This window comes from Acinonyx jubatus, chromosome X (assembly GCF_027475565.1).
Source record: "Acinonyx jubatus isolate Ajub_Pintada_27869175 chromosome X, VMU_Ajub_asm_v1.0, whole genome shotgun sequence".
NCBI classification, from domain to species: Eukaryota; Metazoa; Chordata; class Mammalia; order Carnivora; family Felidae; genus Acinonyx; species Acinonyx jubatus.
The window spans coordinates 26264088-26283816 of record NC_069389.1 but is presented as its reverse complement, the minus strand read 5'-3'; the positions used below and the strand labels follow the sequence as shown (position 1 = coordinate 26283816).

At 44.4% G+C, this 19729-nt stretch overlaps 1 protein-coding gene across 22 annotated transcripts in view; it reads left to right on the top strand.

Annotated features, from left to right (window-relative positions):
* Positions 1–19729, top strand: part of DMD (dystrophin) — a 2092562-nt gene that overhangs the window by 2053329 nt on the left and 19504 nt on the right. For all 22 annotated transcript variants that reach the window (XM_053201917.1, XM_053201921.1, XM_053201923.1 and 19 more), the window contains 2 exons: positions 5476–5719; positions 6675–6798. In XM_053201917.1, the coding sequence (XP_053057892.1) occupies positions 5476–5719; positions 6675–6798 (368 nt within the window). The remainder of the gene's footprint in view (positions 1–5475; positions 5720–6674; positions 6799–19729) is intronic.

Sequence of the window (19729 nt, the reverse complement as noted above, 5' to 3'; positions counted from 1 at the left end):
TGTATTTTTTTTTTCGTCTTTGAATTTTTGGTTGACCCATTCGTGGTTTACTTTCCACGTGTTTGTGCCTTTCCAGTATTTTTTTCTTGCAATTGATTTCTAGTTACGTACCCTTGTGGTCAGAAGAGAGGCTTGATATGATTTCAGTCTTGTTAAACTTGTTGAGACTTGTTTTGTGGCCTAACACGTGATCTGTCTTGGAGAATGTTCCACGTGCACTGGAAGAGGAAATTTTTAATGTCACTTTGTATCTGGACACCCATGCTTGTCCACTGGATGACCTAAAATAATCAGACGCATCTACATAATTGTCGGCTGGAGGGATTTTCTTTAAAGCTGTACAGAGAATAAGAACTTAATAATGGGAGCCTTCTTTTCAGGAGGACTGGCTGCCGGAAGAAATTCTGGTGACAAAAGCCATGTGCGGTGAATTTGAATTAGTGTTCTTTAGCGAGCTACCAGAGAAATATAACTTACCAGATAATCAAGAGCATAGATCCTCCCTGGAGTCGTCATCCGATTGCTGACATACATTCGTTTCTATTGAAATGACATCATAAATACATTCTAATGAGAGAATTGGGAGGGGTGAGACGTACAACTTCAAGAACACGATATACATTGCTAGCAGTCTATAAATTGACAGCCAGTATTTGTGGTTGAGCTTTAAAACAACTCCCCTTGGAACTGAGGTAAGTATTCTATTGGTCTTGTATGGGAACGATCTCCCCTACAATGTGTCCAAAAAACCTAGCGTTATGATGAACTTTAAAAGGCACTGGCACAGATATTCTTCAAGATCAGAAAATAAGCATTTCCCTATTTTGCTATTTCCTGTCGCAAAAATAGGCCCTAACGACGCCACAACCCAGACTACATGTGTTAGGAAAAGTTATCTCTTAATTCAACACGTCACACATCACTTTTTCAAACACTTGGTATTTTACGTGGTTTCTGGCCAAGGTCCCTCTTTTGAGCTCTTTTTGAACCTGTGGCCTGACAGCTTATCCTGCTTCAGAGTCTTAGGAGGAAAAACTAGTCCCTGGAAATCAAGTTTGTGATTGAGCTTAATGGAAGATTTATGCGTGTCACCTGTGTGTTTAGGAGAAAGGCACTTGTTGGGCTCATTTAATCCTGTCCTGGTAAATTTCTGTTGGAATGAATGCTGAGGGAACACTGATCCTACATCTGTAAAATCAACATGTCCTGGGAGGCTGCTGATGCACATGACATTAGCCCTTGTTTTCAGCCACCTTCCCCTGCTTCTAGCGTTGATCCAGTGGTGGCTGACGGATGGAATGAAAGGAAGAAAACCCGCACGTGCTGAGCAGCGTGTACAGATGACTAAGTGCACCTTCAGTTCCTGCTATAGTAACAGGAATTAAAACTCCCCTTAAAAGGTAGGGGCCCCGAGCCAGGCATTTAAAACCAGGGCTCCACAAACACACGTAGAGACGTGTACCTGGAGTGAACAAAGAACAGTTTGGACTGCCTCACTTACCTGCAGCCAGGGATGCAGCGTTATGCTCCAAGGGGAAGAGGCGGGGCTCGCAGTCGCCAAGGAGATCATCGCGACGCAGCCTTGAAACCAGGACCTGAACCCTGTTTGCCTGGTGACGAAATGATCGATAAGTGCATTCGTATCAGTCTGTCAACTACCAATGGAAGGTCTAGCTCTAGACGGGAGGCCCTGAGTGGGCCCAGTCATAAAATTACCTGACAGAGCTGAGTTCAGAAGGAGAAGAAATAGATAAGGAAATACCACTGGGTCAAACGATGACTCCGGCACCTGCTGGCTCCCTCAGTAGAGCAGGAGACTCTTGATCTCAGGGGTGGGACCTTGAGCCCCACTGCTGGCTGTAGAGAGGTGTAAAAATGAAAGAACCAGATGGATTTGCAAAAGGCCTCTTTGCAAATGCCAACTATGGTCACTGAAGTTACTAAACTCAAGAGGACCAATTCTAGGGGCACCTGAGTGGCTCAGTTGGTTAAGCTGTGAAACCTGACTCTTAATTTAGGCTCAGGTCGTGAGCTCGTGGTTCATGGGACGGAGCCCCATGTCTAGTTCCCCATTGACAGTACAGGGCCTGCTTGGGATTCTCTCCTCCTCTCTCTCAAAATAAATCAGTCAACTTAAAAAAATAAGACAAATTCGAGGCTTTACCCCATCAGAGAAGATAAGGACATTAAAAGAAATGAGCAATTAAGAGAGAATTCACCACCAGGCTCCAAAATATATCTAGTAGGTGCTTTCGAAGAACATGGAGGAAATGGCAGAGAAGCAGTATTTGAAGTCACAATAGCTGAGAATCTTCCAGAGCTGAAGAAGGATAGGAGTCTTTAAGGAAATGGTCCCCTGAGAGGAATTTCCAACATCTGGGAAGGCAAGAAGGGGCCTCTGTAGAGTCATTGATATTCTTTACAGCCCAGCTTTGGGGAGCCCTGGCAGATTCAAATGAACCGTTTCTGGTTTTCACTGGCAAACATAAAAACAGAAATGTAATCATGTTGCATACACCAAGCCATGTTTTCTGAACAAAGACACTTATAATGAACTCATTAAAAAAAAAAAAAAAGAGCTCTTTGGACAGCTAGATCCAGAAGATCAAGGTACCAGGGAAGACCTCTCTAGAAAATGTAGTCACCTACCTGTATCTCTGAGAAGAGCACGTCAGAAGATGGTAATCGTTTGCGGTCCTGTCCTCAAGTCCACATCTAAAAATAGTGTTTTCAGAAAGAAGAATCTTTGAAGGGGATTCTACGTTAAAAGGTGGTATTAGTTGGGACTTTTCGGCGAAGTTGGATTGCTTGTAGTGACTGCAAGGAGGAAGAAAGGTGATTCCTATCAGATGAAACCTTGTAAACACTGGATGCTGCTTCAAGTTCGCAGAAACATTTTCCAAGAGTCAGGCATTGGATTTAATTAATGTCAATAACTACATATACCGGTTCCCACCTTCAGGACTGACGTGCAGAGTCTGGCTTAGGGTAAACTTGTTTTGAGAAGTTGTCTTATTACGGCTTGGTCAAAGCAGCTTGCCGTGAAAACAGTGCAAACACAGCTTTCCTTGAAGCGTGATGGCAGATAGACAGGATTTCAGTCTAAAAGATCACGTATTGATTTCCCACGTGACTTTCCACCACTTCTAGAAACCCTGTAAAGTTAGGTCCAGGATAGAGCTTTACAAAGAAAAGGAATAGATTGGGTTTTAGGTCTTCTCCACCGTGGAGATCCAGCGTCTTGGAGGACATGCCATCCCCTGTGGATCTTTCAGTTCAGATAGGGAACCACAGGAAATATTTCCTTGGCTAGAAACCTGGTCACATGATGATCTCACTTTCTCAGACTGGGCAGGGGGAAAACGTAGCTTGTACCTCATGGATTTTCTCAGAGATCTAGACCTCCCACATTGGCGGAGAGGAAGTTCTCTCAACTGAGGCCAGATACCCATTGTTCACACGTGATACTTCATCTTAGTTTGGTTTTTACCGGAACTACAAGAAAGAGATCGAGAGTCGTAATCAGGCACACGGTAGCCAACAGGAGAAGTGTCCTCATTTGGAACTGTACTCTGGGCAATTCTAAAGCAAGAAGGAAATCTACAGTCTTAAATGGATTTCTTAAAAAAACCAGTGTGGTTTCAGCATTCAACCTGAGGAGCTGGAGTAAAACCCAGTGGATGGCACAGTGTCGTTAATGGATGCAAAGTCAGACTGGAGTAAAGTCTTGGATGTGATAATGCGGTAACAGCAAGTGACTTCTTCCGTGTTGACTCTGTATCCATCCAATGTCATTGAAACCCCAAATTGCAACAACAAGAGCCAAGACACCATTAAGGCAGGACACAGCAGGTGGGCTTACCAGACACCCATTTATTTCAAGTGGTGGTGTGCGATCTGCATGGCAACATAAAAATAAACCAGCAGAACAGGCCCAGAAGCACACTTGTGTACTTATGAGGGCTTGAGGTATTGCAGAGCTACCGTTAGAAAGGAGTGAGGAAAAGATGGACTTGTTAGTGAAAGGGGCTGGCTTCACTTCTCTGTGGGATGGGGAGTAAAATCAGATGGTGGCTTTACAGCAGCCACAAAAGAGTCTGGGTGAAGTTCTAAGTGTAAAAACAAAACAAAGAACAAAAACCCCACAATTTTTAACCTGACACCGTAGGCGTAAGGAAGATTTTCTCAAAAGCAGCAGAACACACAGAGGATATATTGAAATTCGAAATTTGCGTACTACATGGGGGGCCTAGGCGGCTCAGTTGGTCAAGCGTCCGACTTCGGCTCAGGTCATGATCTCACAGCTCGTGAGTTCGAGCCCCGCGTCGGGCTCTGTGCTGGCAGCTCAGAGCCCGGAGCCTGCTTGGGATTCTGTGTCTCCCTGTCTCTCTGCCCCTCCCCTGCTCCCGCTCTGTCTCTCTGTCTCAAAAATAAACATTAAAAAAACAATCTGAAATTTGTGTACTGCGGGATGCCATGTACAAAGTTAAACAGGTATCCAAGGAGACAGAAGGAAGTTAATTGCATCTCTGTTTATAATAGTAACGGTTGGAAAGTACTTAAATATCCACTGACAGGATGATGATGTTGACGTATTCAAGCAGGAGAATAAGACTTTACAGCACTTAAAATCACCAACTATTATGTATCAACATGGAGAAATCTCCAAAACGGTGTGGAAGGCAAAAAGCGACTCTTAGAATGGTATGTATGTTCTTGAACAGAATGTTCTTAAAGTCTAAGAACATTGCCAAATAATGCTGTGAGATTGAATCCCAGGAAATGGCCATTTTTGTAGGTTAAAAAAAAAAAAAAACAAAACCAGCCCGAGACCAGCATCTTTGCCAAGTTCAACCTAGTATTTGTGGATACATTCATGGTAATGACAGACCTGGAATTCAGGACGGCATTATCTCCTTGGAAACGGTGGGGCCGAGGGACTGAGATTCGATATTGAGGAGAGGACATAGGAAAGCTGCGACTTTATGTCTTCCAAAAATTTTTGAAGCGAACACGGCATAGGTCACATTTATTACAAGAGTGTGGTGGGTCACAGTCACGCTCCTATGCTGTTAAACACTGCTGTTGAACAGGTTTGATTTTGTTTGAAGCCAACCCAAATGTTGATAGAGGTAAAAACTTGTGATCTCATGACATCAGAAAGAAATGGTTGCAAAATGACTCAACCCATTGCCGCTCATTCATCTGAACGTGGCACTTACAAGGCCTTTCGTGTAAAATAAAAAGATTGAAAAGCCTCTCCCCACACCGGGCGGAAGCCTCCAATTTTATTTTGTTTGATCGTCCTCATGAAAACCATTCATTGAGTACCTCTCTTTCGCTTGCGGTTGTGTTTGGTGGTGGTCAGATGTAGCTCTCTGCCCTCTGGGAAACCCGAAGGCGATGTTCAACTTGATCTTGTTGTTTTTTTTTGTTTGTTTTTTTTTTTTTTTTTACTTTTTTTGACGCCCACAGGAACCTGCAAGCCGAGTATGACCGTCTCAAGCAGCAGCACGAGCATAAAGGCCTGTCCCCACTGCCGTCCCCTCCCGAGATGATGCCCACTTCTCCCCAGAGTCCCCGGGACGCCGAGCTCATTGCCGAGGCCAAGCTCCTGCGTCAGCACAAGGGCCGCCTGGAGGCCAGGATGCAGATCCTAGAAGACCACAACAAGCAGCTGGAGTCGCAGTTACAGCGGCTCCGGCAGCTGCTGGAGCAAGTGAGGCGCGCGTCTCTCTCCTGCGCGGCGCGGCTGCCGCGTCCTTTGTCCCCCGGCCCCGGCGCTAGGCAGTAGGGCTCGGGGGCCTTTTCAGAGTCTCACCGAGTATCCGTTTCTCGAGTGTTCTGTGGGTGCCTAGCCAAGCGCTGGCTGTCGAGGGCTGTAAGAAGACGAGGGAAACCACTGTATCTTTGTGTGTGTGAGTCACTCGAAATGGAGCTGGGAAATAAATACCGGAAGGTTTCCACCCGTCTCCTAAAAGCAAATGAAGAACGTGCCCTCTTGAAACGGGAGTTTTTTTTTTTTTTTTCTTTTTTTTTTTTTTGGTTTGAGCAAGGGAGGGACAGAAAGAAAGGGAGACACGGAAGCCGAGGCGGGCTCCCAGCCGTGAGCACAGGGTCCGGTGCGTGGCTCAAACTCACGAACCCACGAGCCGAAGTCGGACGCTTGACCGACTGAGCCCCCCCGGGGGGGCCCCGGTTTCTAGTTCTTAAAACCTCCCTTTGGAAGCCTCCATTGAAAACCTAGCAAGAGCATGCACTGCGGTAGGCTCTGCCCGCACGGAGTCCCAGCTTTGTGGCATTTTTGAAGTTTGAGACGTGTTCCCTCCATCTCGTTACTCAATGCAGAAAAGTATGCATTCTCCATTACGTTTTTGAGGTCTCACATGGTTTCCCCATTGTCACATGACCTTCTAAGTCGTTCAGTCACCGGGTCTCGTGATCTTATAGATCTCGTTCCAATGGAGCGATCATTCCTTTTCAAATGTATAAGGGGGGACAGTTCAGATACAAAGACGTCATCTGCAAAGCTTTATCAACAGCAAAACTTGGCAAGTTTCTAAGTAAAAAAGTTTATAATTTCTGAGTCCTGAGTACGCTCATTTTAAACGTATACAATTATTGGAGTGCTTATCATGAAAACTAATTCCGTTTTTTTTTCCTGGATACCTTAGCCCCAGGCCGAGGCCAAGGTGAATGGTACAACGGTGTCTTCTCCTTCTACCTCTCTTCAGAGGTCAGACAGCAGTCAGCCTATGCTGCTCCGGGTGGTTGGCAGTCAGACTTCAGAATCCATGGGTAAGTGTCTTAGCTACTCCTGCGGTTTGTTTTCCCTTCGGGGCTGGAAGTGGTGAATTGTTTGCTCGGAGGTTCACATCATGAACCGAATCACCTACTGTCTGCTCCGTACAAGGCACGGTCATAAATGTCTTCGGCCTACAAAAATGAGTCACACGGTCCAGGGCCCCTCAAAGGGCCCGCCGTTCCGTTACTCAGAACAAGGCCACGTGGGACAGCCTGGCTGGCTCAGCCAGTTGAGCATCTGACTCTTGATTTTGGCTCAGGTCACAATCCCAAGGTCGTGGGGTCGAGCCCCGTGTCAGCTTCTGTGATGAGCCTGGAGCCTGTCAGAGATTGCCTCCCTCCTCCTCTCCCCCCCGCTCTTTCTAGAGTAACGAAAGAAAATTACAAAAAGGAATAAGGCCGTCTAGTCTTTAAGTTCCATTCATTTTGGAGGCCAGAAAAGGCTTTACCCTGAATTGCTTTCTGTGAACAGTTTTGAAGGGTGAAGGAGGAAGCGAGCACTCTTTGAAGAAGGAATGACGTTAAGTGAAAAGGAAGACCTTGGGCCAAGGGCTCAGAACTGCTGTAGAGAAATCTGGTCCAAGCAGGAGGGCAGGAAATAATGCCACAGAGGAAGGCTGGGATCACAGTACAGTGACCTGAGTGTTGGGCAAAGGTGTTTGACTCCTACTGGTCAGTGTTGGCCACCCACTGAAAATCCTGTTTCCCAGGTACGCAGTGTCTCAAAAGATCTATTCTGGCAGCTGTCTCTGGCCCAGAGGAACACTTTTATAGGTGGAAAGAGAGATCAAGAGGCAAACACAAAAGGCCCAGTTACGGGAGTTCAGAGTCTAGGCTTGAGAGACATCAGGGATGGGTGGGAAGACAGGACTGTGAGACTAGGATCTGAAAATCCGGTGCCTGGGGCTCCAGGCCTGACTGGGAACCGAGCCGAGGCCACTTGGTTGGAAGAAGATAGTCATCCCTTTGGGGACATACTGTGAGAAACTGGCAGGTCCAAGTCATGTGCAGAAAGGAGTTGAAGCACAGGTCCGTAACTGGCGTGAAAGGACGGGCCCGGGGATTTGATGGCGCCTTCCACAGAGTCGACAGCTGCAAGGCGTGAGCGGAGAAGCTGGTCACGAAGGTGCTGGGATCCGGTGTCCGGAGGCAGACCTCCATTTGGGTGACGGGGTAGCGAAGGAGTGGCAAGCAGGTAGGAGGAAGATGCGGGCACAAGGTCAAACGCAGAAAACAAATTATAGCACGTTGCACCACGTAAATGCACGAGCCACTTCTGAGAAAGCATTTGCAGCCGAGACGAGGGAAGTTGGAGGATTTCTGTCGCTTCAGGGAAGTAAAGGACCGGGTCATCTCGAAGACGAGGGAGGCTGAAGCAAAGCGAAGACGCTCGTGAAACGTGACTAAGTAACAACAAGGACTGGAGTAGAAGATGAATTTGTTGAGGACACGGTCTAGTGTTTTTCAGCAGTGTTCTCTGCTAGGACGGGGTTCGAAGAAAACTGGAGGGCATGAGACATAAATGATGGTAGACGGTCACCAGCCATCTGCCTGTTGGATTTTCCTGCCCTGCTAGACTTCGACATGCGGGGGCGGGTCGTGAAGGCCCCAAATACTTGCTCTGTCCCCCTCCTTTCTCCTTCTCTCTCAAGGCACAGCATGAGGCAGACCCCGTGTTTTCTGTTTCCTTGTCCCTGGGCCGAGACTGGTTATACTTGACCCTCTCAATCTTACCTCCGGGAAGGGAAGAGACGCGTGTTCTCCTTCATCCCTCACCCGTAGACCTCTGGTATCCTGGTGTGTTGACGAATTCATTTTATACTTCATTTATACTGAAGATGTTCCATAGGTGAGCATACAGAGAGGCCAAGTGCCCAACCAAAATTGGTGGGACAGACAGGAAGAGTGAAGGATGTGAGTTCTGTGGTGATCAGGGACCATGGTCTGGGAAATTGGAAAGTTGGACATGATGAATGTAAAATGCTTTCAAGCCCTGCCCATGTGAGCTGCTGGTACATGGAGACCACTGAGGGCTGCTTTTCATGGGTTTGAGGAGACCCGGACTGTTGGGCTCTTCAGACGGTAGTGAGGTTCTTAGGAATAGAGGAAGGAAGATAAGGGCCCTGAAGAGGGCAGTGGACACAAATCTGATGAATTTTGAGACCTTCAAGCCGTGGGCAGAGGCCTGTGTTCCTCCAGAGAAGTCAAATCTCGTAGGAAAGCCAGGTTCCAGTGCTTCTGTGAAGGAAGAGAATGTGTGGGAAGCACTCTTCCTGGCTTTATCGCACCCCCGGGGATGCAGGGCCGTGTCGGCATCAGATTCCCTGTCTCCCCGTGAGATCTGAATACAACTAACGGACTGTTGCGACCGAAAGCGATAGCTCAGCACATGAACAAATAGATGCCTTTGAAAAGTCTGTAAACTGCAAAAACAACCGAGGTCGTGGGCCTTCCTTGTTATTTCCCGCTGCAGGATTTCCCCTTCCTTTGAAGTCATAAGCAAAGCATGCGAAACTGAGTTGCATATTTTTAACAAGTGAGATTCAGACCCCTGGGAGCTCAGGAGCATTAATTATCGAGGCCTGTCATCACTGGCACAGAGGCAGTGTGTCCAAAAAGCACCCAAATGACAGTACCCGTCAGGTTGTGGTCCTGACGATTTGGAGAGCCGAGACGGTTGGGGCAGAAGAGCTGTACGTGGTGCCTTTAGGCTAACCGGCTACTGTCAAGTGGACTGGCTGTGTTTTTGGTGTTTGTCCAGCTCTGTAATCATCTTCTCGAAGGGTGCATGCGAGTATGTGAGTGAGTGCAGCCCGATTCTTTCTGCTTTGAGTGTCCGAGCAGCGATAAGGCTGGGAGTTGCAGAACCACGCTGCATTCTTTACAGAGAGTCTCCCAGTGACTCTTTAACGTGTCGTCCCAGGCCACCTGATGAGTTAGAGTGCTTCCGGCAACCGCCAGGTACTCAGCACTGTGAAGTCTCTGCATACCACATGTGGCTTCCCATACGTTCTGTGACGGGGACAACATCACGAAGCTTACATTGTGTTCGAAGAGACAAATTAACAAAGTCTACCTTCTTTTGGCTTTCGTGAACTACATATACAGGGGTCCGTGACTTAGCGACCAGTCCTAATTGCTGACTACCCCTTACCTTCTTCCCACTTTTTCATCTAATTTGGGTGAAGAGGTTCCCTAGCTTCTTATTCCGAGTAATTTCAAACTATGGCAGAATTGGAGTTAATTGAACATGTTGCCACGTTTGCTTTCTGTGTATACACCTCTGTATGCATACTGTGTATGTTTACAGTGTAAGTGCCTAGTATATGTGTGCAGAGTTTGTTGGTTTGTATATTTAACTGGCGCATTTAATAATTATATTCCACACATAATGACACTTCACCGCCTATCTTCTAAGACTAAAGGTCCTCTCTTACAGAATTATCACACAGGAGGGGGGGGCTGGGTGGCTCAGCCAGTTAAGCATCCGACTTCGGCTAAGGTCATGATGTCCCGGTTTGTGAGTTTGAGCCCCACATCGGGCTGTGCACCGATAGCTCAGAGCCTGCTTCCAATCCTCTGTCTCTTTCTCCCTCTGGCCCTCCCCTGCTCACACACTCCCTCGCTCCCTCTCACAAATAGGCGTTAAAAATTGTTTTCACTAAAGAATTATCACACAGGAAATTAACACTGATACAATAGTCTACATAACTGAAATTGAAATAGCCCCAGTTCTGCCGGTAATATTCTTTATAGCTTTCTATTTTTTTTCATTCGGCATCCAGTGAAGGGTCACATTTGCAGTTAGTTCTCATTTCGTCCTAGTCACCTATGATCTAGAACACTCCTCAGTGTTCCTTTCTTCCTTTACCTACCTTCTTTTGATTTTTTTCACTTTCTTGAAGAGTGTGTTACACCACGAAATGCACACATGTATATGTCTGGATGAGTTTGGACATGTGCGTCGGCCCCTATCACGACCACAAACAAGGTCCTAAACATGTTGCCCGCCTCCATAAATCAACCCTCTCCTACCTTGTCTAGCCGAGCCCCGTCTACGCAAGAAGCATTCGTTTTAGAAAGCAAGCACAACACATCCTTGTGTAGACAGAGAAACAATCCACATACTTAACAGGTTTACTTGGAGGTTCTGGTTAAAGACGGCGATAGCAGAGTCCTGAAATTACCTCCTCCCACAGACATACCAAATCTATAACTGCATACCGAACAATTCCCTCTGAAAGAAACCCAGCACATGTCAGTGACTCCTACACATCGCAGACAAACGGCAGGGGGGACAAACACCCCACGTTGAAACAGGTAGGAGAGGCTGAGACACAACGCAATGCCGTCATAAACTCCAGCCCCCGTGTGGCAACATGCAACTGGAAAGGAGCTCACAGCTTTCCCGGGGAGAGCTCTGAAGCTCGCATCTGATGCCCCAGCTTTCCAGACTCCTGCCTGAGAGATGGGCCCCCAGAACATGTGGCTTTCAGTTCAACAGGGCATGAGTCCAAGATAGCCAAGGGCTCACACGGACTCACCATGGCTAACCCCTCGGGGCTCCGCGCAGGGGCGACAGAGTAAATACACCCACTCAGTCTTCAGAGAGGCCGCCTTATTTATCACAACAGGTTCAGCCTGAGGAGTAGGCCTCTAATTTAATACACAGGGGCCACCTGAAATACTCCCCAGCGAACGTGGAGGCTGGCGGTTACCATCTTGCTGCCCTCCCGCCTCCTCCCTCCAGGTCACGTGCGATCTCTTGGTTTTCAAGGCTGCCACCCGGGAGACACAGAGCTTGATCATCCGGATTCAGTGGCCAGTAGGGCTTGTGTTCACAGGTTCGGTGGGATGGTGGCCAACAAAAACATGTAAACGGCTCTCCCTCGGGGCTCAGAGCACAGGGAACCAACACCCCCTCCCACCTCCCAGCCTTGCCCTGAACAAAGTAGATCCGCAGGCTTGAAAAGCTGCTGGCTGAGATCCTCCCCTTTGGCACACTGACAGGTCTTGGCTTGCCCTCAATCACTGGGTGCCACTAAGAACCAAGAGAGCTGCTTGGACAAACAAATGTTTGAGAGACAACCAAGAGCTAGGGCAGAGTTGAAAGAGAAGATTCGTCTACAAGGATTTTAAATCAGTCCAAGACTGGGAGAGGTGGCTGTTTTATCCAGCGCATAGAAACCAACACAGACTGTCAAGGAAAATGAAAGGGGATATGTTGCAAATCAAAGAACAAAACAAAACCTCAAAAGAGATGTTAATGAAGTGGACATGAGTGATTTTACTGATAGAGTTCAAAACGATGGTCCTAGTGATGCTCATCACGGTCTCGGGAGCAATGCAGCTAAGGTGAAAACTTCACCAAAGACAGAGAAAATAGAAGACAGTACCCAGTTGAAACCATAAAGCTGAAGAATACAATAATTGAGCTGAAAAATACTTGAGAGGGGTTCAGTAACAGAGGACATATACTCAAAGAATGGATGAGCAGTCCCAGACAGGACAGTAGAATCCATCCATCAGAAGAGCAAAGACTGAAAATGGCCTAAGAGACTTCTAGAATACGATCAAGCTGACAAATATTCACGTTAGAGGGGTCTCAGAGGAGCAGAGAAAGAAAGAAAAAGGGTCAAAAAACTTACCTAACTTGAGCAAGGAAACAGACATCCAGATCCGGGAGCCCAGAGAGTTCCAAGTGAGAGGAACTAAGAGACACACACCCAGACACGTTATAATTAAATTGTCAGAAGATACAGACAAGGAGAGAATCTTAAGCAGCCAAGAAAATGTGTGAAGTACAAGGGAACCCATATAAGACCATCAGATTGGTCAGCACAAACTCTGCAGGTCAGAATGGAGTTCAATGATATATTCCAAGTGTTGAAAGAAAAAAACTGCCATCCACGATACTCTATTCGGCAAAACTGTCCTGCAGAAGTAAAGCAAAGATAGAAGAGTTTTCCACACAAGCTGATGGAATTCACACCACGCGGCCAGTCTTACCAGAGAGGCCAGAGGGGCTTCTTTAAGCTCAAAGGGCACTAATTAGTGACAGGAACATATATGAAAATATAAACCTTACTGGTAAAGGTAAGTACATCATTACATTCAGAATAATGCTGCAATGGTGGTAGGTTAATCGCTTAGAAATTTCATAGGAACGTTAAAAGGCAAAAGTAGTAAAAATAACAATGATTCATTAATGGATGCACTAGATAAAAAGATATAAATTGTGTCATCAAAAGTGGAAAATGTTGAGAGAGGAGCAAAAATGGAGAGTTTTTATTTTTATTTTTTGTTTTTTATTTATTTTTGAGACAGAGCATCAACAGGGAAGGGGAGGAGAGAGAGAGAGAGGGAGACACAGAATCCGAAGCAGGCCCCAGGGTCTAAGCTGTCAGCACAGAGCCTGACACGGGGCTTGAACTCACGAACCACTAGATCATGACCTGAGCCAAAGTCGGACGCTCATCCGACTGAGCCACCCAGGCGCCCCAAAAATGGAGTTTCAGAATGCATTCAAACTAAGTTGTTACCAACTTTAAACAGACTATGACACATAGATTTTATATAAGCCTCATGGTAACCACAACACAAAAACTTTTGGTACACACATAAAAGATAAATCAAGGCACATGACTACAGAAGATCAAATCACAGAGGAAGAGAGCAAGAGAACAAAGGAAATACAAAATAGCCAGAAAACAATTTTGAAAGCAAGTGCATACCTATGAAAAATTATTTAAGTTTCTTTCTCTTGCGAGAGAGAATCCCAAGCAGCCTGTGCACTGCCAGCGCAGAGCCCGATGTGGAGCTCGAACCCATGAAGCCATGAGATCATGACCTAAGCCAAAGCCAAGAGTTGGAGGCTTGACTGAGCCACCCAGGTGCCCCTGAGATATTACTTTAAATGAGAACAGACTGAAACCTACAATCTAAAAAGCCCCACCCAGGACTCCAGTGTGCTAACTCAGAGAAGACTGAAAAGGACCAGCACCTTGTGATTTCACTCAGATGTGGACTCTAAAAACCCCAATAAATGAACAAACAAGAGTCAGAGTCAGACCGATAAATACAGAGAACAAACTGATGGCTGCCAGAGGGCCAGCAGTCAAGGATGGGGCAAGATGGGTGAAGGTGAGTGGGAAAGAACAGTCTTCCGGTTATGGGATGATTAAGTCAAGGAATAAAAGGCACAGCACAGGGAACGTAGTCAATGATAGCATGGTACGGTGACAGATGGGAGCTACACTTGTGAGCATAGCGTAAGGTACAGAGAAGTTCAGTGACTAACGTGACATTGCATATCAACTCTACCCGAAATTTTTAGGAACTCCCAGCTACATGCTGCCTGTAAGAGACTCACTTCACATACAAGGACACATGCAGACTGAAAGTAAAGGGATGGAGAAGGATATTCCATGGAAATGAAACCAAAACAAAGCTGGGATGGCTTTACTTCCATCACACACAATAGGCTTAAAAACAGAGACTGTCATAAGAGACACACAAAAAAAGGCACTAGGTAATAAGGGGACAGTCCAGTAAGGATATGACATTTGTATGTATTTATGAACCCAACATAGAAGCACTAGAATATATACAGCAAATGTTAACAGACCTAAAGGGAGAAATTGACAGTAATACAGTAAGAGTAGGGGACATTAATATTCCCCTCTTTATTAATGGATAAATCATACAGACAGAAAATCAGTAGGCAAACACTGGGCTTAACTCATAACTTAGATACCCAGAAACAGAGTATACATTCTAAAGCATAATTGGAACCATCTCCAGGATAGATCCTATGTTAGAGGCCACCAAACAAGTGTTAGTAAGTTTAAGAAGATTGAAATCAAGCGTCTTTTCTGACCACAATGGTCTGAAACTAGAAATCAGTTACAAGAAGAAAACTAGACAATTCCCAAATAGGTGATTAAACAACATGCTCCTCAACAACCAGTGGGTCAAAGAGAAATCAAAAGAGAAATTTAAAAAATACCTTGAGACAAATGAATGTGGAAACAACATACCAAAATTTATGGGACACAGCAAAAGTAGTTCAAAGAGGGAGTTCACAGTGATAAATACTTACACCATGACACCAGAGAAGTCTCAAACAACCTAACTTGACAGTTCACGGAAGTAGAAAAAGAAGAACAAAGTCCAAAGTTAAGAGAAGGAAGGAAATAAAGATCAGAGTGGAAATAAAGGGAATAGCATCAAAAAAAGGCAAGATCAATGACACTAAGAGCTCAGTTTTTGAAAAGATAAAAATAGACAAACGTTTAGCTACACTCACCAAAAGAAAAGGAGTCAAAATTAGAAATCAAAGAGGAGATGTAATAGGTGATGGGGATTAAGGAGTTTACTTATTATGATGAGCATCACGGATGTATGGAATTGTTGAATCACTATATTGAACACCTGAAACTAACATAACACTGTATGTGTACTGGAATTTAAAATTAAAACAAGAAAAGGAGATAATAAAACAGATTGTCCTAAATACAAAGGATCGTAAGAGACCCTTAAAAACAATTATACACCCACTACCTCGACAACCTCGAAGAGATGGTTGGATAAATTCCTAGAATACCACAACCTACAAAGACTGGGTCATGAAGAAATACAAGATTTGGCAAGACCCGTTACTAATAAGGAGGTTGAATTGGTAATCACAAACCCTCCAACCGACAAAAGTCCAGGACCACATGGCTTCTCAGGTGAATTCTACCAAACATATAAAGAGTTCATATGTATCCTTTTCACACTTCCAAAAAATTGAAGAGGCGGGAACACTCCCAGGCTCATTTTACGGGGGTAGCATTACGTTGCTACCACAACCAGACAAGGACACCACAAAAGAAGAAAATGATAGGCCAATATCCACGATGAAGACAGATGCAAAAACCTCGGCAAATGTTAGCCAAACAAATTCAACAATATAATACAAGGATCGTATACCAGGATCCAGTGGGATTCATTCCAGGGATGCAAGAATGGTTCAACGTCTGCAAATCAATATGACACAACACAGCAATGCCACCGAGGATTAAAATCGGACAATCCTTTCAGTAGGGGAAGAAAAGGCATTTGACAAAATTCAATATCCATCCATGATAAAAACTATCACCCAATGGGCAGAGAGGGAATATACATCAGCATAATAGAGGCCATATGGAACAAGCCCACCGCCAACATCATGCTCCACAGTGAAAAACAAAGCTTTTCCTCCAGGACCGGGAACAACACAAGGGTGTCCACTCCCACTGCTTTGATGCAACATAGTATTGGAAGTCGTAGCCAGAACAATCACTGAAGAAAAACAAAAACCAGCCATCCAAATCATAAAGGAAGGACAAAAATGACCCCAGTTTGCAGACAATGTGTTTTATATAGAGAAAAGCCTAAAGACTCCACCCACTAATTTTTAGCGGGACTAATTTTTAGCAGACACTCCACCCGCTAACTAATGATTAGTTAGCACTAATAACTGAATTCAGTAAAGTTGCAGGATACAAAATCAATATCCAGAAACCTGTTGTTTCTCTACGCTAATAACAAGCTATCAGGAAGAGAAATTAAGACAACAACCCCATTTGCATCAAAAAGTAAATACATAAAACACCTGGGAATACATTTAATGAAGGTGCTGAAAGACCTGTACAGTGAAAGCTATCAACCATCGATGGAAGAATGATGAAAGAGGATGCAAACAATGGAGAGCTATTTTATGCTCATGGGTTAAAAGAAGATTGTTAAAATATCCATCCTACATAAAGCATTTGAGTTAATGCAGTCCCTATCAAAATCCCAATGGTATTTTTCACAGAAACAGAACAATCCCAGAATAGGCATGGAACCACCAAAGACCCCCAATAGCCAAAGCAATCTTGACAAAGACCAAAGCTGGAGGCATGATGGTTCCTGATCTCAAACCATATTACCAAGCCACAATGGTCCAGACAATGTGGTATTGACATTTAAAATCAAACTGAAAGATCGACGCAACGGAGTAGAAAGCCCAGAAATAAACCCATGCATATATACGCAATTTATCTATGACAAAGGAGCCAAGGATATACAATGGGGAAAAGAAAGTCTCTTCAGTGAATGGTGTTGGGAAAACTGGATATCCATAGGCAAAAGAATGAAGCTAGACTACTATCTTGTACCTTGCACAAAACCCAACTCAAAATGGGTTAAAGACTTGAACATATGACCTGAAACAATACAAGTCTTAGGAGGTAAGCTCCTTGCCATCTGCCTCAGCAAGGACTTTTTAGATTTAGCACCACAGGGGCGCCTGGGTGGCGCAGTCGGTTAAGCGTCCGACTTCAGCCAGGTCACGATCTCACGGTCCATGAGTTCGAGCCCCGCGTCAGGCTCTGGGCTGATGGCTCAGAGCCTGGAGCCTGTTTCCGATTCTGTGTCTCCCTCTCTCTCTGCCCCTCCCCCGTTCATGCTCTGTCTCTCTCTGTCCCAAAAAATAAATAAACGTTGAAAAAAAAAATAAAAAAATAAAAAAAAGATTTAGCACCACAAGCACAGTTAAGCAAAAGCAAACAAGTAGGACTACATTCAACTGAAAACCTTCTGCACGGCAGAAGACACCATCAACGAAAAAGGCAACCTAAGGAATGGAAGAAGATATTTGCAAATCCTTTATCTGATAAGACATTATCATCCAAAATATATGAACTCCTACAACTCAATAGAAAAAAAAAATCTGATTTTCAAATAGGCAGAAGAGCTAAATAGACATTTTCCAATGTTTATGTCCAGCAGGTACATGCTTCCTGCTCTCAAATAGATGGCCAAAAGGTACATGAAAAAGTGCTGAACATCACTCATGTCCAGGGAAATACAAGTCAAAATCATAATGAGATTTCACCTCACACCTGGTGGTATTGCTATTATCAAAAAGACCAGAGATAACAAGTGTTGGTAAGGATGTGGAGCAAAGGAATGCAAACTGGTGCAGCCACTATGGAAAACAGTATGGAGGTTCCTCAAAAATTTGGAAGTTCAAGTACTACATGATCCAGTAATTCCAGTTCTGGGTATTTATCTGAAGGAAGCATAATCACGATCTCGAAAAAATATCTGAACCACAGTGTTCACTGCAGCATCAGTTATAATAGCTAAGACATGGCATCAACCTTCATGTCCAGTGACCGATAAAGAAAATGTAATGTGTGTGTGTATTCAATGAAAATTAAACCATCAAAGAGAATAAAATCCTGCCATTTGTGACAACATGGATGGACCTTGCAGGCATGATGCTAACTACACTCAGTTAGAAAACGATAAATACATGATCTCATTTATATGTGAACTCTGAAGAAAAGGAAACTCATAGATGCACAGAACCAGATGAGTGATGGCCATAGGCAGGGTTGGGAGAAATGAGTGAAGGTGGTCAAAAGGTAGAAACTTCCGTCGATAAGTTTTGGCGATGTAACATACAGCATAGAGACAATTAACAATACTGTACTGTGCTGTATAATTGAAAGTGGCTAAGTGAGTAAATCTTAAGTACTTGTCACAAGAAAAGTGTAGGTATTTTGGCGACCAATGTTACAGTCATCAATTTGCAATATATACATATTTCAAATCATTATGTTGTACACCTAAAAAAATAAATTGAAACGAATATTGGCTCTGAATGTCACTACCGTTCACTGTATCATTCACAGTGTGGAATGACCCCCTTCCATACTGACCAGCTAATCATTGGCATCATCATTAGATACTAGAATATATTTAAAAACCTGTACAAAGCAATTGTATTCAAAATTGAAACCAGGTACCCTAAAGCCTAATTTAAAAAGCCATTGGAGAAAGGCAGTCAAGAGAGAAGGAATAAGGTAATCATACATCGAGTTGGAAACTGGTTCAAGATATAACGTGATTTACATTAGTAATCTAAAGAAAAATAATGATGGGGGTAGTTGTTTGTATACAGCCCCCCTTTTAAGAGAAAATCTAGCACATTGTTCCTATTTCATACAGAGAAAGCAGTTGGCTTAGGTATCATCAAAATCACAGATAAAAGGATTTGCAGATCTTTTCAGCATAGGCTACATAGGTTCTGGCTGGTCACTTTTTTTTTTTTAATGTTTAATTTTGAGAGCGCACATGCAGGGGAGGGACAGAGAAAGAGGGAGACAGAATCTGAAGCAGGCTCCACACATTAGCACAGAGCCCGGCATGGGGCTTAAACCCACAAACTGAGATCATGACCTGAGCCCAAGTCAGGGATGCTCAAATGACTGAACCGCCCTGGCCAAAGTCGCTTTTTAGCAAGTAGAACCATGATCGTTTCAGTCGAGCAAAGGGAATTGGGTCACATGGGCTATCACGCCTTCAAGTAAAGCCTAAAACCATGGTGAGTGCCAGAATTTAAAGAATATTTTGTCCATAGCAAACCAACTTTACCCTGTCTTATTTTGGTGCGTTCATTTTTTTTTTTTTGTAAATGTATCAGTCATTTTGTTGGACCACCTTCAGACAGGCTATGGAGGCTATAGTTAATAATTCAGAAAGGATTTTGTTTTACATGTTTGTGGGAGTCAGAGTGGAGTAGAATCCACTTGAACCATTGTTAAAGCACTTTCATTAACTAAGTATGGAATCCATTGACCATTAACAATATGCCGTTTGAGCAGGCAGTGAAACAGTGTAATAGGAATAAGGGCTGGCCAAATTCCTAGGGTATACAGTTGGGACTTAATATTTTCTTGTTCAATAACTGGCTCGGGGGGGGGTGTGGGGTAAGGGAGAACCTGTGGTCACTGGTGTTATTTAACACATTTCTGGGTTGCCTGTGATAGCTACACATGAGTATGTGATTAGAAGATGTATAAATATTAGTAGCTTTCTGGTTTGATGTCTTACAATGGTATGTAACAGT